General features: G+C 44.2%; 1 protein-coding gene across 3 annotated transcripts in view; it reads left to right on the forward strand.

Annotated features, from left to right (window-relative positions):
• ADAMTS12 (ADAM metallopeptidase with thrombospondin type 1 motif 12) overlaps positions 1 to 4,677 on the forward strand; it is a 378,754-nt gene extending 374,077 nt beyond the window's left edge. For all 3 annotated transcript variants that reach the window (XM_043887193.1, XM_043887192.1, XM_043887194.1), the window contains one exon: positions 3,104 to 4,677. In XM_043887193.1, the coding sequence (XP_043743128.1) occupies positions 3,104 to 3,282 (179 nt within the window). In that variant the 3' untranslated portion in view covers positions 3,283 to 4,677. The remainder of the gene's footprint in view (positions 1 to 3,103) is intronic.
• The last annotated feature ends 17,247 nt before the right edge of the window (positions 4,678 to 21,924 follow it).

Raw genomic sequence — 21,924 nt, forward strand, 5'->3', positions numbered from 1 at the left:
ATCCCTTCAACTTAGACATAGCTTATAGCAAGGGAACAAGCTTATAACTGTCCCTTTAAGTTTCCAAGTGTGACTTCTATTGAACAGACATAGGCAAATTGGGACGTCCTCTCTAAGTTGCCCCTAATTATAAGTATTGTGTGTGCTTCGGCTGGGATCCAGTTGGCTGATGAACACAGCCAGCCTTCATTGTTTTACAATAATAAGGAGAACTGGTGCAATTAAGCCCTGCCATGTTGTTGGGCTCACAGTCATTGTCTAAATGAGCTGCTAAACATAGGCCTGGAACACAGGCTCCCAATATAGGTCACTGCCTTCCTCTACTCTTCCTTCCAGTTCCCCACTTTCAAACAGGAAAACTCGGGACCTACATGTTCCCAGGGCTCTGAGGACCATTGAAAAGCAGGGCTCGTGATCCTGTGGTTCCCAAGATCAGGCAAGGACACCAGGCTTGGTTGGGCCTCTTTTATTCCTGGAGGTGTGGACCTGACAAGTGGGAGCCCTGGGTTAAACAAATGAAGATGTTCTGGTGAGGGAAGATCTGTCCATGTGGGCCCCTCCTCCCCCATCACCAGCACAAGAGATCCGTTCTCTTGGAGGCACAGCTCTAGAGGCACTAAGGCAACATTCGGATTCCAGCATCACCATCTGCTTTCCAGCTGTGTGATGCTGGGCCAGTTAGTAAGCCTTTCTGGAACTTCAGTTTTAAAAGGAGAAAAATAGATGTACCTGTAAGTAAATTTCTGTGAGGATCAAATGAAATAGTATATATCAAGCACATTGCCTAGTATGTGGTTAGTGCTTAATAAATTGTTATATCCATCATTGTTATGGGGGAGGAGGTGCATTACTTTCCTAGTTGCTCTTGCAACTTATCAGAAGCTTAAAACAACAGAAATTTATTCTCACAGTTCTGGAGGCAAGGAGTTAAAAAACCAAGATTCTTGGTAGGATCATGCTCTTTTGTCTTAGCTTCTGGTGGTCATCAGCTTTCCCTGGCTTGTAGCTGCATAACTCCAGTCTCTGACTCCATCATCACATGGCAATCTTCCTCTGTGTGTCTGTGTCATCACATGACTTTCTCTTTACCACATGTGTTTATCTCTTCTCTCTCTGGATAAGGACACAGTCATGTTGATTAAGAGCCCACTGTACTCCAGTGTGCCTGCATCTTGATTTACATCATAATTACATCTGCAAAGAAATATTTCCAAATAAACTCACATTCACAGGTACCAATGGTTAAGACTTCAACTTTGAAGGAACACTTAAGCTTTGGAGGACTCAATTCAACCCAGAACAAGTTAAAGACTTTGAGGTACTCTAAGAAACTTTTCTGTTCGGTTGGCAAAAAAAGTTCACGGGTTTTTCCATCAGATGTTTTAGAAAAACCCAAACAAGCTTTTTGGCCAACCCAATAGAATGGTAGGCACCCTAGAGAGAGGTCACACTTCAGCCTTTAGTAGAAAAGGCTCACACACCATTTACAGAACAGTTTAAGATAGAACATAGTGCCACGTTTGAGCAAATGTTACAATAATAATACAGGTTTGGAGATAGGGACAGAAGGGATCCATGTGGTCCAACATGGCCAAAAGAAGCTTTGTGGAGAGGAGGAATGGAAGCTAAGCTTTCAGACTTCCACTGTCTTCTCTTGTAGTAGCACCAGAGCACTCACAAATTCATGGCAAGGAGACTGTGGGACAAAGAGTTACCCCAGATGTACCTTCTCCATCCACCATCCACCCAGGTCTCAGGAGAGACTTAGAAATCAGAGCAACCCTATGGTGCCCAGGCATCTATGCTGGGCCCTGTTCCAAAGCCAGAAGCCCAGGAAGGAAGCCCTGCCTCATTCTAAAGAGCAACCCACTCCAGTATTCTTGTCCGGAGAATCCCATGGACAGAGGAGCCTGGCGGGCTACAGTCCACAGGGTCACAAAGAGTCAGACATGGCTGAAGTGAGCACACACACATGCACGCATCTTGAGAACATGAATTTAATGTGTTGTCTTCATTCGGCTATATAAACAAGTAAAGTTTTTTTTTCCGTCATTGCAGTCCTTTGGGTGGATTGCCTGTGATGTGCATTGCATTCTGATAGGCCCCATGGAGAACATCTGCTGCTCCTGCAGGAACGTGGGAGATGAAGAGCTCAGATTCCTAGTCCACAGTAGGAACACTTGGTAGAAATACGTACTCTTTCTGAAATATCAGATCATGTACAGAAGTTTCCTGTGGGATTAGGGGACACTGACTTTTATAATAGTTTTAAGAAGAGGCCTGAAGAAGAAAAGCAGCAGCAATGAAAAGGTTGTGTTACCTACTCTCAAGTGCACTTAACACTTGCAAACCACATGGAATTCTGACAGTTAACAGAAGATATCTCTATATGAAGAAGAAGAAAAAAAAGGCACAGTCAAGGAACGATGAGTTCTGAGCAGGTGAAAAGCATTTTTTGGCCTTTGTGACCTGAAGGTGAAAAATGCAGTGAGAGGTGAAACAGTGTCACAGATTTGGATAAAGAGGAATATTACCTCAATTTCTTCTTTTACTGACAATTCTATTTACAAAGGACAGCAGCCTGTTTGGGGTAAAAAGCTTTACTGTAGGACTCTTCAAATCTGTAATGGAGAAGGAAAATCAGGTAGAGCTCTGAAAGGCGCAGAAGCAAAGTTTAAAACAAATTTCATTTTATAAAAGAAAAATCTGTTATCTGGCCCTTATTGAATTTCTTCCAGACAAAGGCCACTGCAGTCTGAGTATCTACCACCCACAGAATAGGCGAGGATGGTTCCTGAGAAATCTAGTCCAATCATGTATGAGGAAAGGACTGTCAAGATATTAGGCTGGTACAAAGGTTTTGGACTGTGAATTTTAAATTATTATAACTAGGCTCAAACACATTGTTATTAGTTAAATTAGGAACTATTATAATCAACACATTACTACACAGGAGTAACCGTCAGTGGATGTCAACGTTATTATGAATTGCTATGGCTCCTTTCCCAGTGGACATATAAAATCTTCCATTAATAGAAGTTGTGCTCTTTCACTTAACAAAAAGATCATCTTTTTTTTTCTCATCTTTTGTCTCCTCCCACAGATCTCCTTTGCACCAAGGACAACTTATCAGCCAGTTTCTGCCAGACGCTGAAAACCATGAAGAAATGTTCCGTGCCCACCGTGAGGGCTCAGTGCTGCCTCTCGTGTTCCCAGACGCACGTGGCCCACACCCAAAGGCCAAGGAAGCGACAGCCACTCAAGATCCCCAAAGCACCCTGAGTGCAGGAGGAAGCCACCCCCCACCATTGACTGCAGCAGCCTGCTGACCAGGACATGTTCTAGCCCAGGGACCACTTCCTCGCTGTGTTACTCTGTGTGTTTCAGGTTCAACTTTGACTCATAACAAAAATTACACTGTGTCCCTTTAGCCACACAGTGTCCCTCAGGAGTCATGGCACTGTTGTGCTCACTGCTCCCTGATAGGCAGGTGAGGTGTCCAGGAGAACTGGGCTTCTCATGGGGTCATCTCCTGGAAAAGGTACCCAGGTGGACAACTCTGTGAAATGATGTCTTTTGTTTCTCCCTTAAAGATAAAAACAGAGAGAGACCATATTTTCCCCAGACTACCTCAAGAGTATTAGGAAACAGCCTCACTTATCCAGGGAAGAAATACACTTGTTAATTTACTTTGATGAAATCACTCCCTTTTTTCTTTTTTTTTTTCTAAATCTCCCTACTTGGGGCAGCTGCTGTTTCAGATGTCATGGGGGAACTTTCAGGAACATTCTTGTAATTCATCCAGGCAGGGGACCACTTTCTCTACCCAATATTTAACTGAGGCAGGAAGAAAAAGTCCTGGCTACAGACTCAGTCTGTCCCTAATCCCTGTAGACTCTACATCTGAGCTGTTTAGACTCCCGTGCCTTCCTAGGGACACTAGAAGAAGAGGAAATGGACAGGAACTGTAGCTTTAGTAAACCTAAGGGATTTAGGTTATACAGAAGCCATTTCTGACTTAGGATAATTTCTATGAAAACTCTTAAAAAACCAATGATCAGAAATCAGTTTCTTGTATCAGGAAGAGAATGTGGGCTTCTGTTCTTCCCACTTCCCTGGCACATACCCATTGCTTCGTAGAAGAGCATGTGAGTCTTCCTGTGTGACTGTCCGTTCCCTGGCACATCCCTGCCTGGGTCTTCAATTCAGGGCGAACATCTTTCCACCGCTGGGGCTTTACACATCACAAGAGCTACAGCCAGGTCTGCGTCTACAACCCGCCCACCTACCCTCAGGTTGGGAAATGGAGCTCTAGATGAAAATATCTCTAAGACCTAGGTAAATTGTATCAAGTATAGAAAAACTTTGTATAAACTAATAGTCTCAAGAAAAAAACTTTTCAAAAAAGAGGTAAAGCTGACCTACTCTCTAGCACACCCAGTAGTTACTTTTGAGAATCTGTTTCCTTGAAGGGAACAGGTGAGTCAGGGAGTCCAAAAAAGTTAAGAAGGCTGAATCTTTGATGTTCCCATCACCCAGCAGGAGTCAAAGTAGGTTATGGTCTCAAGATGAAGGTGAATTTTCTGGTTTGTAAGAGGTGTTTATATGAACTGAACCTGGAAAATCAGGGGAGGGTGAGAGGAGTAGAGCCCCCAGGGAAAGAAGCCTTCAGAACCAGCTCTTGACAGGGGGGAAGGCAGAAGAGTCATCTTCATGTCATGGACCGCCTGTCTTCAGACTCACACACAAGTACCATTAACATTCACCATGGAGCACAGTGTCCCATCTTTCCCTTGAGTTATCTCTCCGTTCAGCAGAATGGTGCTATTGAAACATGGTGCTAATATCCAGATGGTGGCAGAACGAATATAAACATGTAGATAGATGTACAAGTGGGCAAATCCATATGCGTCTTCTGTTAAATGTGTGATGGTGTTGCTGGCCAATGCCAGTTCTATTGCTTGGATATCAGAAGCTGAAAATTTTTATATTATGTGCTTTTTTTTTTTTTCAAGCCATTACTGTGTATTATTCTGATAATTGCCTGTGGAAAATAAAACACTGGTGTTGGGATGGAATTTGAGATAGGACCAGACACAGTAGCAAAGTAAAAATGTTTACCAAAACCAGGGAATTTATTTCTGTATGATTAGGTTCTTATATTCTGTCCTTAAATCTAAACATTGCTGGCCGATGACAGTCTCTGGTGAAATCAGTTTTAGAGAGAAGATGCTTAAATCATCAGTGACAGGAGTAGAAGAGAACCTGATTTTTTTTCTAATGAGGCAGTTTGCAAAAACTGTCCCTGAAGTGTAGTATAGGCTTTCAAGGGGATCAATTTAGTAAGTTGGATGGATTTAACTTAACCTGGTACTCTGCTGTCCAGGGCTTCTCCGGTGGCACAGATGGTAAAGAGTCGCCTGCAATGCAGGAGAAATGGGTTCGATCCCTGATTTAGGAAGATCCCCTGGAGAAGGGAATGGCAACTCACTCCAGTATTCTTGCCTGGAGAATTCCATGGACAGAGGATCCTGGCTGGGGTTGCAAGGAGTCAGACAAGAGTTGGACAGAGTTGGACAAGACTGAATGACAGATGACAGAAAATGAGATGGTTGGATGGTATCACCAAATCAGTGGACATGAGTTTAAGCAAACTCCAGGAGATGGTGATGGACAGGGAAGCCTGACATGCTGCAGTCCATGGGGTCACAAAGAGTCGGACAGACTTAGCAACTGAACAACAACAACTGCTATCCCAGGATCATGCATGTCATCAGAGCCCTGGATATGACTAGTTTTACAAAACTCAGGAACAAACCCAGATTCCCGTGACCTCAGCAAACTAGGCCAGATTTCCCAATACGCAAAATTTTATTTATGACCCATGAGGAAAAGATGGTAGAAATGTAGAGAGGGTCTGGCCAGGTGCCCTATTCTAGGCCTTTCTCTTGTTTCTCAAAGGCAGAATATTGGCCCCTAATCCTACATCATGAACATTCACTTCCTGTATTGAGGCTGTGAGGTAAGACAGTTGTGTAGCATCTGTCATTCTGGGTCGCAAGATAGTACTTGCTACTGGAGTCATCTGACATGGTTGTTCCCTTGACAGTCACTCAACTTTGGGTCATCAGGGTTTTGAAAGGTCCCCATGCTAGCAATAAGAGAGGGACCTCAGATTAACAGGAAGACATGAAAGACAAGAACCTAGATGACATCTCACCATTCTTTTGGTGCTCACAGGGGCCAACGTGAAGTAGCGATGTTGCTTTATTTCCTCCGTGGCCTCCTTTCCTCCCACCTTGAACAAGCAAGTGAGAAGTGTAGCAAAAGACACTGGATATGCGTCTACCATGAACCAGAGAGGCCACCACAGGGCCTGGTGCTTCAATACATAAAGGTTCTCAAGCCCAATCTGGTTTATGTCACCTCTCCCAGTGGTAGACTTAACTCTTCTCTGAAAAGGTATGGGTTCATTTAGTTCTTGAACATCCAAACATAATTCAAACCACCATGAGGAAACATTTCAAGAGACTAAAGAGTGAATACCTTTGTAAAAACGAAATCAATTTATGATACAAGCAGCTACCCCTTTGTATGAGTGACTCATTTTAATGTTGGGACTTCTTAAACAAGAGTGTATCTCTGTCCAAATCTCCTGATCCATCTCTACGTGGTGGAGCCATCCCAGTGTGAAGCTTTCAGATATTGAGTATTGTTGATAACTTTCATCACGTTTTTGGAACATGATTTGAAGGATTTATATTGTTTCAGGTCATAATTTCCCAATCAATTGGTTAAAATCCCCGAAACTGTAAAAGCTACACATTGCTTCACCAGAGATTACAAGTCATAGCACTTCTGACTTTAGGATGAAGCCCTAGGCCAATGAAATCAGTGCACAGCAATTTACTTTCGAGAGAGAGGCCTCATGATATGAACTATCTGGTGCTACAACTTAACCAACATATTTGATGCTATTTTTTTTGTATTGCTTGTTCAAATATTGTTAGTATTATTTTAAGTTATGTCATTAAAAAATATGGTTGGGAAAGCACAATTCTGCCTGTCACTGCCCTCCAAAGTGGTTGCATGTGGTCCATGGCCTCATCCATTGTCCTCTCTGCATCTCTGTACTGCTTTCCCAGGCCTAGACTCCTTAAGGGGTACCTCAGTGGGTACCACAGTATTTAAAACCAGAATGATAACTGTAGCCTGCCGTTGTGTGGCATCAATAAATGGCCAGACTCACTGGTGTTTCCATGTGATTCATTTACCCCTGCTATGAGACTCCCACTAGCCACCAGAACAACTCTGGAATTTAGCAACCTGGAGGAGGATCTGTCAATTCCTCCCTCCCTCACTCCCTGCAGACTCCCTCCTCCTCCACCCTTAAATCTGTATGTCACAATATGAGTCACGTCCCAGGTGAAGTAGAACTTGGGTCTCTTCTCACGAATGATTGTGCAGTAACCAACACAACCCACCATACGCCCATCTGAAGTGATACTTGAAATCTGCCACAATCCCAGATCCAGCATATTGGGAATTGCAGCTCACTGCATAACCTAGTCCCTCAATCTATCCAAAATTCAGACATAATGGAGACTTCCCTGGTGGTCCAGTGGTTAAGAGTCTGCCTGCCAATGCAGGGGACACAGGTTCAATCTCTAAAAGACCCCATGTGCCTTGGAGCACCTAAGCCTGGGCGCCACAACTACTGAGCCCACGTGCACAATTATACACTGAAACCCAAGCTTTCTAGAGCCCATGCTCTGCAACAAGAGAGCCCACCACAGTGGGAAGCCTGTGCACTGTAACTAGAGAGAAGCCCCCACTTGCCACAACTAGAGAAAGTCTGCATAGCAATGAAGACCCAGTACAGGCAAAAATAAATAAAATTTAGAAAAAAACAACAATGAATTGTAGGCATGCCTTCTCTTAATGCTTAAGAGAAAGTAATAATAAAGATGAAGAGGAATTCGCTTTAGAAATCCAACATATTTTTTCCAAAGGTGGTGCACAGCATGGTAAGTATAACCAGCAATTGTATCGAGTTGGCCCAAAAGTTCATTCGGGTTGTCCTGTAAGACAGAAAAACCCAAACAAACTTTGGGGCCAACCCAAAAGAATCTGGACTTACGGACATGGAATCCACTCACATGGAATGAGTAAGATCACTGAGGCAGGGAAGAGTGAGGCATCCACAAGTGACCCCTACAATGTTTGTAGGCATGCATAGGGGTGGTAGGAAGCTGATTTGGGTCAAGAAATCAGAGGGCCATGAACACCTCCCTGTTTGTACCTTGAAAACTCTCCTATGACCACTAGGTAACTCTTATCCTACAAGGCTCAGCTCAAAGGCTTTTCCCTATGAGGCCAACGCTAACCCTGCCACAAAGACAGAGGCACTTCTCTGCTGCTTCTTCACTGCGTCCATTTTCCCCTAGGAGAGAAGTCCTTAATTAGAGATGGTTTTGTCCCCAGGAGACATCTGACAATGTCTGAGACCCATTTGGTTTTCACAAATTTGATGGAGGGTGCTACTGGCATCTAGCAAGTAGAGGCCAAGGATGCTGCTAAACTGTCTATAGGACAGCCCCTCCCACCACAGAGAATTATACAACTCAAAATGTCAGTAGTTCTGAAGCTGAAAAACTGCAGCAGAACAGCTATCACCCTGGAGTGAGTAGCAGGGTTTCTGGGTTGAGTAAAACCGAGCTCACCCTAACACTCAGACCTCACTAAGAACTGATGGGGTGGGCCAGAAAACTTCCAAAGAAAAAAAATGTGTATCAAGGTTCAAAGGTCACTAGCTTGATTTAAAATAATTTCAGAGGAGAGAGAAGGTAAGGAGGATGGCTCCACAAGAGTCTTGAATCAGCTGCTGAGGGCTCAGGTGTTCAATCCTAGAGTCAGAGGAAATAAACCAGAAGTGGGAAAAATGGAAAACTGACATATTGAGGGTTTGGAATAATCACCCTCCTCCAACTGAGGTTTTGAACCAAACAGCACAGACATGCTCAGCCAGATCAAAACAACAGCTTTACTGATGGTGAAGCTGGCTTTCGGAATGTATTTTAGAAGAACATGGAAAAGGGCTTTCCTACCCTTCTCTGCAGCGCCAGGTTTCAGGCTCAAGAGGTACGTAAGGGAAAGGTTGGGGGAAAGAGGAGAGACAAATGAACTACTCAAGCCATTAAACTTGGTACATAGAAGTACCCATGGCCATTAAATATTCACTAATAGTAGCCATACCTCTTGCCCTGAGAGAAGGCTGACAGGGGTATCAAAGATCCCAAAGAGATAGCCTACTACTGTCCACCCTTGAACAGGAAGACCCCTGCTTCTATGTGAAAAAGGTAAGATTAGCATGAATGGATGATATAGGGGAGCAGAGGGGAACATTATAAAAAAAAAAAAGAAGGTTCCAGGGCTTCCCGGGTATATTGCCCACCAGGAGACACAGGTTCAATCCCTGATCTGGGAAGATGCCACATGACTCAGAGCAGCTGAGCCCATGCTCAGCTGTAGAGTCTACACTCTAGAGCCCTGCAGGCCACAACTACTGAAGCCCGTGTACCTTAGACCCTGTGCTCCACAACAAGAAAAGCCACCGCAATGAGAAGCCCAAGTATTCCAACGAAGGGCAGCCCCATCTCATCACAGCTAGGGAAAAGCCTGTGCAGCCACAAAGACCCGGCACAGCCAAAAATAAATAAACAAAATTATTTTTAAAAAATGGTTCCTTTCCCATAAATTCTGAATGATGATGTGATTTTAAGATCATAATGAAAAGACAGAAGAAGCAGCGTAAAAGCAAGACACAGAAGTTAAGGAGAGAATGGCCCTATCTCTGAGCTCACTCTCCCACCAAGCACTGTCCCCCGACTCCCCTCTGGACAGCCCCCGGGCCCCTTCATTTCAGCGGTACTGCCCAACTCACCCCAACTTGTTTCATGGGATGTGGCCAGGACTAGGGGTGCTCATTGATGGTCTGTGTGGATCCGGCAGTGATGGGATACAAGTCCCGGGGCCAAGGTAATACCAAGGCAGGGAGCATAATCCAGCTGGAACTTGACGTCAGGCAGCCACCAGCTGGGGTCCTGCTCAGACGCCAGCTACAGTGGAGCCTCTGGGACCATCACTGGATGGCTTCCTCTCTGGCTGGAAGAACAACTGGGAAACATCCCCACAGACAGCTGGGTTGGGATGGGAAGACAGAGAGGCAAGAAAGACATTAAGAGAACTAGTCCATGGTGTTGGCTGTGCGGAGACAGGCTGGAGGGGATGGGGTGTGGCATGCTGCAACCAGGGGTGTTTCCAGAAGCAGCCCAGGCCATCATGGAAGAGAAGCTCCCCTGTTAAGTGGCATGACAGGAGGGGTGGGGCCACCATGGCAGCCCCTCACCCCACCCTCTGACCCCTGCCTCTGCAGCTTCCAGAAGAGGCTCTGGCCCAGGCAGGCTTACATGTTCCAGCCACTGCCTGGGCAGCCCAGGCCCAGACACCAGTAGGCTGCCCATGCACAGAGGTGGGGCTGAAATCACAGCTGAGTCCCAGGGGCCATGGGACTTAGGAAACGGAAATGAAATCTCAATCCAAGGCTGCACAGACACTGAGTTACACCTCCTCCACCAGCTTTGTGAATTCAGCACATGCAGAGCATCCAAAGAGATGGCATGTACTCCCGAGGCTGGGAGGGGTCTGACCTTAGCAGCTGTGGGCCTTGTGGGTGCATGCATGCAGGAGCTGGGCCGGGCCAGAATCTGAGCTGTCTCCATAACTCCCACAGTGGGTCCTGGGTATGCAACTACTTCAGCCCTGTGACCTGAGCTCGATGGTCCTGCTGGCCCTGTGAGCACAAAGCCTGAGAGGCACCAGGGCCGATCGCTGGCATGCCCATGGCTGAGGCGGGGCTGAGGGCAGTGACAACAACAGAGTACTTTGTGAATCCACATGAAGGGTGAAAGATGACACAGCAGAGCGCACTCACAGGTGAGCAGCTCCAGGGAAGAATACTCAGGGGCTCCTCGCCCAGAAAGAGTGTTCTAATCCCACCTGCCTGCATTTGTAAGTCACTTCAGTCATGTCCGACTCTGGGCGACCCTATGGACTATGGCCTGTCAGGCTCCTCATCCATGGGATTCTCTAGGCAAGAATACTGGAGTGGGTTGTCATGCCCTTCTCCAAGGGATCTTCCCGAATCAAGGATCAAACTTGCATCGCTTATGTCTCCTGCATTGGCAGGCAGATTCTTTACCACTAGCACCATCTGGGAATCCTTCCAATCCTGCCTACCTTGCAGCAAAGACTGGAAATGCAGCTCAGACAGATCTGGAGACTTCTGCTCCAACAACAGGGAGCAGACCTTGCCCCTGACAGGGCAGTGAAAACCACCGAGCAAAAAAGAGACCCTCAGCATCCAGCACAGGCTCTGGTCACCACAGCATCTGTTATACCGTCTGTCAAGGCAATAACAGTCAGCATACACTGAGGAAGAGGTGGCAGGCAGCCATACTAAAAACAGCCCTCTTACCAAAAAAAATATCAAACCCACACAGGTTACAGAGGAATGCTCTCACATAAAAATAGTCCACCAAGACCAAAGTAGATAACTGTTTCTCCTAAACTCACAGAGCAAGAGAAACATAAGTGAAGAAGCCAAGGAATCACACCCAGTTAAGAGGTGGAGCCAATTCCCCTGAAAGAACAATGAAACAGACCTCTCCAGTCCAATAGACACTGAGTTCTAAAAGGAGATAATGTAAATACTGGAGGAATTAAGAAAGGTTCAACAGAAATGCAGATTGCTGTAAAAAGCAATTAGAAACTATAAGGAGGAGCCAAGAAAGGTTAGAGAATTCATTTAAAGAGTTGAAAGTTGAACTAAAGATGCAGAAGCAATAATGCATTACCAGAACCAATAATGCAGAAGAATAAATAAGTGATCTAGACTATAGAATAATGGAAATCACTCAATTAGAACAGCAGAGAGAAAGCCAAATGAAAAAAAGAAAATGAAAGCAATATAAGAGAACTGTGGTAAAAGATGAAGTGTGCCAATTTACACAAAATAGGAATCCCAGAAGGAGAAGAGAAAGGGGGATTGAAAATATATTTGAAGAAATTATGGCTGAAAACTTCCCAAACCTAAAGAAGGAAACAAATACCCAGACACAGGAAGCACAGAGGGTCCCAAACCAGATAAACCCAAACAGATCTACACCAAGACATAATATAATAAAAATGGTAAAAGTTAAAGATAAAAAAGGATTCTAAAGGCAGCAAAACAAAGAGTTAAATATAAGGGGACCCCCATAAGTCTAGCAGCTGATTTCTCTACAGAAATGCTGCAGGCAAGACATATTCAAAGTCCTCAAAGGCAAAAATCTGCAACCTAGGATATTCTACCCATTCTATCACTTAGAATAGAAAGAGACATAAAGAATTCTTCAGACAAGCAAAAGCTAAAAGAATATAGCAACACTAAAGGAAATACTGAAAAGTCTTCTCTAAATAGAAAAGTAGTAAGAATCTATAGGAAAGAGAAAATCATAATTGGAAAGTAAATCGCTTAAATAAGCCAGTAGACATAATAAGAAAAAAATATCAAACATTTCTGTGAAAGCGATGATCACCACAATGAAGAGCAAAAGGAATGAAAATGAAAATGCAAGGTGCTTACAAGCTCACACGTCCATTCCCCTCCCAGCCTCTTCACTAAGCAGCTCTGGAGACTGATGCTGGGACTCTTCCAGGACAAAGGCCATTCTCCTGGCCTCTGAACTGCCTCTGTTTTCCAAATCTCTCCTGGCTTTGTCTTACTTTAGACATCCATGGCAAACTACTCAGTTCCATAGGGCCTGGGTCATCATTATCACCTTGGTTGTCATAACCTGGACCTAGTCATGTGTGGTTGCTCCTGGTGGTATGCCTTCAGAAAGAGAAAGAGCTGCACTCCCCCAGATGGCTCACAGAGCTGGTACTTATTTAAAAGGAACAGTGAGTCTCAATAGGAAAGCAAGCCCCCTTTGAGGAAAAAGAATGGGAGACGACGGTGGTGCCAATCAGTGAAAAAGCAGGAGTACCTTTCTCCAACTCCGTAGAAATAATTGCAGATGGAGTCTGATGGTGGAGCCATTGGGGACCAGCTTAACCCCAAGGCTGCACAAATGGCAATTTGGTTTTAACTGATTATCTTGTGCTTGATTTTGATTTCAGACAAGGGATGAACTAATGAAGCTGAGATTAAATTAGCTCTCCTTGGCCCTTGTGGATTGAGAAATGGATTAGCTATGTATTGCTGAGAGCCAATTGTCCTTTACTGTCTCTATGATTCACTAAAGAGCAGAACATTAAGAAAACTCATCTTCACTTGTCTGGTGGTTGGTGACATGGGCATTTGAACGCATCTGAACCTCAGAAGGTGAGAAAGGAATATAAAAACTGACAAAAATTTCTTCCCTCCTAATCACTTAGAGAGCTGCAATGCTGGGAACAATTTCAATTGCCAGGTTATTTGGAGTAGAGAGATCAGAAGTGAAGGTGGTACAGCTATGTCCATTGTTGGGATTTTTTTTTAACAACATAATCACTAGACTGAAATCTTACTATTCATTTGTACCATAGTATTCCTAGGGTCATCTTTATACATTTTTTATAACACAGTTCAAAAGGCCAACTTCCCTCAAGATGTGTTATTGCTCATGACCTCTGAGGTTCCCAGGTAGGAGGAAAAAATTTCCACTCTGGCCAAGTAAACAAAGAATGGTTTTCTGGGGCCCTTTGCAGGTTATATGTTAGATGATTCTCTGTGCCACGTCTAGTTTGGTATGAAATTGTCCAGTGTTTTTGGTGAATGAGAGCTGTCCTCTAGTCATGTAAGACTGTAGGTGAAAGAGTGGAAACCTAGCCTTGCATAATCCCCTGGTTCCTGTATTCATATACTTGTTCACTAAAAACTTGACCGATTTCCTACTATGCAACCGGCATTGTAATTCAAGCTCTGGCCTATTTAAGGAAGCATTAACACAAGCCCCTACCTTCAAGGAGTTTGCCATCCAGCAGAGAGTTCACCCAAACTTCTAAGAAGAGAAATTCAAAACCAAAATACTGCAAAAGGGAAGAATTCCAAAGAGACCACCAAGCAGAATAGTTGGTACATAAGGAATCAGAATAATAAGGCTTCACAGCTTGGAAAGATCATCCACAGGGAGAAAAATCATCTGAGAAACCCAGTCTCAGCTCAGTGTCTCATTCAAAGGAATAGAGTCTCCCCCACCAACAAAAACAAGTGGAAAATGATTTCAAACTCTGCTAGCCTCTCCCAGAGAACATGAAGGAGTACAACTTAAGACCTGCAGCTATGTTTAAAGCAGTTCCTTCTTCTCCTCTTGTTATTGCACAGAGAAACTAGCTTTCTCAAACAAATTCTTCCCACAGAAAAAAAGAAGAGTCAGGAAGGCTCAACACTTCCCTTTTCATTCAACTTTTCCAGGCCTGAGTCTCCCTAACCACTCCTCTCACTTGGCAGCATAACAGCACCCAGGAAAGAGCTTGTCAATGATAGGATTCTCCTTAGATGGTAAGGATAGGAGGGAAGGTGGGCAGACAAGAACAAAACACAAGTGCTCTTCAGAAGGCTGTTCTTTAGGGTGAAGTAGGGAAACGGGAGGGCTTCCCTGGTGCCTCAGACAGTAAAGAATCCACCTGCAATGCAGGAGACCTGGGCTCAATCTCTGGGTTGGGAAGATCCCCTGGAGAAGGGAAAGGCTACCCACTCCAGTATTCTTGCCTGGAGAATCCCATGGACAGAGGAGCCTGGTGGGCTACAGTCCTTGGGGTCACAAAGAGTCAGACATGACTGAATGACTAACACACACAGGGAAAAGGGAAACAGCAGCCTCAACAAACTTTCTGCGCATCCCTAGTAAGATCACCAGGTGGATGGGATCAGCCACCCATAGAAATCGCCTTGGGCTATGTAGTAACAGAAGTGGCCAGGGAGATAAGACACTGGCAGCCACTGTCTCTTTTTTAAAAGAGTATCACTTACTGTTCATATTTAATTCTAACATCTAAACTGTGATCTAGCCAAACAATCCTAAAACCTACTTATTTTTATTTATTAGACTTATAAATGTTAACTCAATGCAAACTCTATAGCCCATGCTATAAAAATTATGCACACTCATGTCTGAGTGAAGCAGAAGGATCATCTGTTAATATACGTTTGCTCCTTGTTCATTTGCTTTGACTTCTGCTATCCTTTCCTTGCAAAGGCAAGGATATTATTTGCCAATATCTCAAGGAAAATACCTTTGAAAGAAAAAGATTTTTCCCACTTTAGCTTATTCACTTCTAACTAGCAAAATGCTCACTGGAACCTAACTTTTGGTTTGAGTCCATGAAACTCTGACAAAAATCTGTGTCCACTTTCTGACTCAAAACAGTAAGCGTTGGAAATCCAGCCTTGCTGTGCCAACCTGTGAAAGCCAGCTGAGGCCAAATTGATAAATCCATCTCTTGAAGGAGAAACATGGGGAAAGCAAGTGCCTAAAGGAAGCAGGCAAAGATAAAAATGCACATACTGTTTTCCATCACTTTCCAAAAAAAAAAAAAAAAATTCATTCACCACCCTATACAAGTATCACTGTCATCTGATAAAGAACTCCTGGAAATATAATAAGTTGAAACTCCAGTTTATACATCAATTTCCTGGAGTTAGGCTACTGTAGTCAATACCTCTAAATCAGAATTCAGTTTCTCCACTGACAGTCAGAACTTGGATTATTATTGATCCATCCCCTCAAAATGCCACCTCTTGAGGCCCAGTGTGGGCAGCTAGCTGACCACCCACTATGGCATCAAAACGTCTGATCTTCTTAATCTCACTTGGCAAGTGACCAGTAGGGACAATATGTTCTGAGATTTTCAATGCCTAGCATAGAGCCAGGAACATAATAAGAACTTAATAACTTTTGTTGAGATCGTCTTTTCTGTTTATTATTCCTAGGAGAGATGTGTGATAAAGAAGTTGAAATTTGACAGAGGAGGTGGAAGAGCTGAGAATGCCCAGATCATGCTTAGGAACCTGAATGCATTCCATCTAGAATGGGGAACACTGTGTGTGTGTTGGGTTGAGACAGTGGAAAGACAAAGCCACAGAAATACAGATAGTCCTGTTCTACCCACTGACCATGGGAGGAGACCAAGGGCACAGCTGGGCCTTCGCAGAACAGACTGGATGGATACTTCCTCCTTGTCCTTGCATTAATCTGCACCCTCCTCCTGTCTGTGCAGATCCCCATCTTCTGCAGCCCAGGCAGTAAACGGAGGCATATGTCAGGTTCCTCTAAAATTGCCTTAGGTTATTCCATCAGACAAGAGGTTGGTGTCCTCCCTGCCCATTCTAGGCCCTGGGAGATATTGCTTTAGGCTCCCTCCTAGCATTTATGGGGCCTGGAGAAAGAAAACATTGGAAGGTCCACAAATCAAATGTCTTAGTGTTTTAAAGTTATCAAATGAGCTATGTCCCAGGCCCAGCCCACCCCATCCCTCGGATCACTCTGCTGTCTGAGAGGCTAAATGAGTCATCTCTGGGCCAGCACTGGCTCATGAGACCCTGGTGGTCCAGACCTAAGACTGAACCAAAATTCATGATGGTGACTAAACCAAAATTCATGATGGTGACTAAACCAAAATTCATGATGGTGACTAAACCAAAATTCATGATGGCAACTGAACCAAAATTCATGATGGGGACTGACCTGGCCAAGCTCCCCAGAGGGTCAGGACACATGCATTCCCATCCCCCTGAGACTCACTTTTCTAACTTATAATCAGTAGCCAATTCTAAACACCTCTGCAAACCACATCATTGAGGCAGAGAGAAGGGGGGAAACACAGTGAAATGAGGAACCTGATCTGCCCAGGGCCCAATGTTCCTTACCTGCTTTGGGGTGTCCACCTTTAAGCCAGAATAGCTGCTCTAGCCTGGAAGCCTGGATTTCTGAAGGCCACCCAGGAAGATAGGCTGGGTTGTGGCTGGGACTGGCCAGACTGGGATCAGCAGACTAGAACCAGAGGATTTTTTTTTCATTTATTTTTATTAGTTGGAGGTTAATTACTTTACAATATTGTAGTGTTTTTTGCCATACATTGACATGAATCAGCCATGGATTTACATGTGTTCCCCATCCCGATCCCCTCTCCCGCCTCCCTCCCAATCCCACCCCTCTGGGTCTTCCCAGTGCACCAGCCCTGAGCACTTGTCTCATGCATCCCACCTGGGCTGGTGATCTGTTTCACCCTTGATAGTATACTTGTTTCAATGCTATTCTCTCAGAACATCCCACCTTTGCCTTCTCCCACAGAGTCACAAAGTCTGTTCTGTACATCTGTGTCTCTTTTTCTGTTTTGCATATAGGGTTATCATTACCATCTTTTAAAATTCCATATATATGCATTAGTATACTGTATTGATCTTTATCTTTCTGGCTTACTTAACTGTATAATGGGCTCCAGTTTCATCCATCTCATTAGAACTGATTCAAATGAATTCTTTTTAACGGCTGAGTAATATTCCCTGGTGTATATGTACCACAGCTTCCTTATCCATTCGTCTGCTGATGGGCATCTAGGTTCCTTCCATGTCCTGGCAATTGTAAACAGTGCTGAGATGAACATTGGGGTGCACGTGTCTCTTTCAGATCTGGTTTCCTCAGTGTGTATGCCCAGGAGTGGGATTGCTGGGTCATATGGCAGTTCTATTTCCAGGTTTTTAAGGAATCTCCACACTGTTTTCCATAGTGGCTGTACTAGTTTGCATTCCCACCAACAGTGTAAGAGGGTTCCCTTTTCTCCACACCCTCTCCAGCATTTATTGCTTGTAGACTTTTGGATAGCAGCCATCCTGACTGGTGTGTAATGGTACCTCATTGTGGTTTTGATTTGCACTTCTCTGATAATGAGTGATGTTGAGCATCTTTTCATGTGTTTGTTAGCCATCTGTATGTCTTCTTTGGAGAAATGTCTGTTTAGTTCTTTGGCCCATTTTTTGATTGGGTCATTTATTTTTCTGGAATTGAGCTGCAGGAGTTGCTTGTATATTTTTAAGATTAATCCTTTGTCTGTTGCTTCATTTGCTATTATTTTCTCCCATTCTGAGGGCTGTCTTTTCACCTTGCTTATAGTTTCCTTTATTGTGCAAAAGCCTTTAAGTTTAATTAGGTCCCATTTGTTTATTTTTGCTTTTATTTCCAATATTCTGGGAGGTGGGTCATAGAGGATTCGAGCCAGGGGATCTTGAGTTTAGACTCTGATGTGTGCTCCCCTCCCACCTCAGAGCCTCCTGTCCTGCTTACTCGCTCTGCCCACTGTCAAGGATGTGACTCACAGAAGGCCCAGAAGCAAGAGAAGTGGGCAGAGGGGCTGTGTGGGCAATGTCAATTTCAAATACACCAATTATCCTCCCTCTGCACTTGACAAAGAAGCCAATTATCATCCTGATTAGAGGTCATCCTGAATTATTAATAAATTGTTGGGATTTCACAAATAGCTCCCACATTTCACTCTAGGAAGCTAAACCACCACCAACTCCTTACCAAGTTATCATCAAGCACAGTGTATACAGGTCTGGGGATGAAAATAAGAACAGAACCATTTGAAAGTTTGCTATCTGCTGTGTCCACCCAGAAGTTATCAGAAATGTGATGCCAAGAAGGGAGTTCAGGATGATGACAGGAGAGAGCTTGTTCATTACTCCTTTCCTCTTTAGTTAGGTGGTCCTGATATTATTGGATCTATCTTAGAACCTCCCAGAGCAACTGTGGAGCCCCCGTAATATAATGATGTCTGGGAAAGGGCCTGGAAAAGCTGGTGGGCCCATGATGTATCCATTATCATTCAGCCATACACAAGAGAGACCACCTCCTTGAGAGTCATGCCACCCACATAATATCCCTGTTTCATTCCTCATTTCTCCCCAAGATTCACCAGCATCTTTGGCTTCCTTCTGTCCTCAGCCCTCTTCCTTTCTTTGGGAAATCCAACGTCTAAGGACCCATTCAACACCTCCAACCCTATGCTCTCAAAATGGAGTTTGTATATGTTACATGGGGGAACTTTTTCCAAATGCAGGCTCATTGGCCCAGGTCCCAGTTGATTCTGACTCAGCAGGAAGGAGAGGGCCCTCGAATTTGCAGGTAATGCTGATCTAGATGGCCCCACAGTCACAGAGAAATCCTTTATTTTCTCTGTTCTTTGACCCTGTTGGTGAAATTGACCTAGGGTTTCACAAAGGTCTTTTAAAAAGGCTAAGCAACTTCTATTTTTAAGGTTTCTGATGTATTTTTTTTTAAATGAAGAAATGTAAAAGCAAAGTTATAAAAACTGTAAGTTTTGAATGCTTATATAAATAGGTATATATATACACACACACTGCAGATGGTGACTGCAGCCACGAAATTAAAAGATGCCTGCTCCTTGGAAAAGCTATGACAAACATCAACAGCATATTAAAAAGCAGAGACATTACTTTACTGACAAAGGTCTGTATAGTCAAAGCTATAGTTTTTCCAGTAGTCATGTATGGATTTAACAATTGGACCATAAAGAAGGCTGAATGCTGAAGAATTGATGCTTTTGGACTATGGTGTTGGAGAAGACTCTTGAGAGTCCCTTAGACTGCAAGGAAATCAAACCAGTCAATCCTAAAGGAAATCAGTCCTGAATATTCATTAGAAGGACTGATGCTGAAGCTGAAGCTCCAACACTTTGGACACCTGATGCAGAGACAACTCATTAGAAAAGGCCCTGATGCTGGGAAAGACTGAAGGTAGGAGGACAAGGGGATGACAGAGGACAAGATGGTTGAATGGCATCACTAACTCAATGGACATGAGTTTGAGCAAGCTTTGGGAGATGGTGAAGGACAAGGAAGACTGGTGCCCTGCAGTCAGTCCATGGGGTCACAAAGAGCTGGACACGACTGAGTGACTGAATAACAACACATACACACACACACACAGCAGCAGCATATGAGGTAAACAACAAAAGTCTAAATATGAAGCCCTCCCTGAAGAGGTCAGCCTCTGTACACTGTGAATATATTAATAGAAGGGTCCTGAAGGGCCCTCAGAGCAGACCTAAAGCCTTGAGGAAGTACAGGACCCACTAGCAGCTCTCCAACAGCTCCTGTACACGGTCTTTTTGCTGCAGCCCCAGCTGGTTGGGGCCAGTGAGAAACATTGATACATGAGACAAAGCAGCTGTGTGACTAAAGTAAGGTTGCCTGTCTCTGGTTGTGTCCAACTCTCTTACCCAATTGTATTGAGATGATGGTTGACCTACTGTGTAAGACCATGGTCCCCCTGGGTAGGAATGGATAGGAGCTCCCTATGACCAACCACCCAGGGAGTAGGTGGGCTTCCATCATAAGCTTTAGGGGGACTGGAGGCAAGTCTCTGCTTGAAAAAGTTAGGGTGACCACCATTTATGCAAGCTTATAGATAAGGCTCAGCTCCCTACACATTTGTGTGGAACAGCTTAAGTCATCAGACTCTCTCTCTCAGAGAAAAGGGTAAGAGAAGAGAGTTAACGTACATAAAATGATTGGTAACCATTTCATATGGTATTTCACTGGCATTTCCTATGGTTCAATCTAATGTTTCAGACATTGGGGAGCAATTGAATGTAAAATTTTGGAAACTAAGGAACAGAGACTGGCCCAAGCTCAAAAGGTTTAACCATACAGTGATTGATCCTGATAGAGAGCAAGACAGGGAGGAATATTAATAATTCTCTGAATGATAATCAATGATGGTGATGAACTTGTTGTTCCCCCTGCCTGGAGGGCTCCTCCCCCAGATATCTACATAATTTCCTCCCTTGTGTCCTCTGAACGTGTCCTCTTTGTTCAAGTCTAACATTTTCCCTCACTATTCTTACCTCTAGGAGTGCTCCACCCCTTCTCTGCCTTATTTTTTTCACAGCACTTGTCCTATTTTTATTATCCATCCCCCAACTAGGATGTAGAAGCTATGAGTGCAAGAGGCTTTGTCTGTTCTCTCCCACGTCCCCAGCATATAAAAGGTTGCCAGGCATGTAGTGATGCTTGTATTTGCTGAGTAAGTGAGCAGATGAACAGCTGACCATTCCATCTAGGTTGCTATTGAAACAGATCTCATGAACAGAGAAGCACATGGCAACCGTGACTAAGAACATGACTCTCAGTTAATTACATAAAGCCATCACTGTCATCACTTTAATTGCAGACAATCCAGCCCTCAGCATTTGCTTCCTGGGTACTACAAACAGCTCTTCTCTCAGGTCTCTGGGAAGGAGATGTATATGTTTCTAGATTTCTTTTGAAAAAAAAAAAAGAGATTCCATATAGAAAGGTTGAGGTTACATAGCCCTTTAATAGAACAAGGCCCTAAGGGGCCAACTGGGGGCAGGAAAGAAGGCTCACGGTAGAACTCTGACCTCCATTCCTTGGGAAAGGCAATCCCTGCCGGGGCATCAGTAGTAGGTGATTGAAAGCATCTGCCACTGATACTTCCCGGTCTGCCACAATATTGAAAACCTTTCTGCCAGTAAAGGGTTCTTCCCAAACCTGTTCCTTTTGGTTTCACCATTTTCAGCTGGGCTGCTCCCCACAGCAGTGCTCACCATGGTCTGTTGATAAGAGGCATTTCAAACCAGGACCCACATCCAGGATTTACAATGCCAGAGAGCAATAGAGCAAGTATTGAGACATTTAAAGGGATAGAGCTACCCTTTACCTCGGGTTCTCCTGGTGGCTCATACAATAAAGAATCTGCCGGCAATGTGGGAGACCTAAGTTCGATTCCTGATTCGGGAAGATCCCCTGGAGGTGGGCATAGCAACCTACTCCAGTATTCTTGCCTGGAGAATCCCCAT

Source organism: Cervus elaphus, chromosome 25 (assembly GCF_910594005.1).
Source record: "Cervus elaphus chromosome 25, mCerEla1.1, whole genome shotgun sequence".
In the NCBI taxonomy this organism is placed as follows: Eukaryota; Metazoa; Chordata; class Mammalia; order Artiodactyla; family Cervidae; genus Cervus; species Cervus elaphus.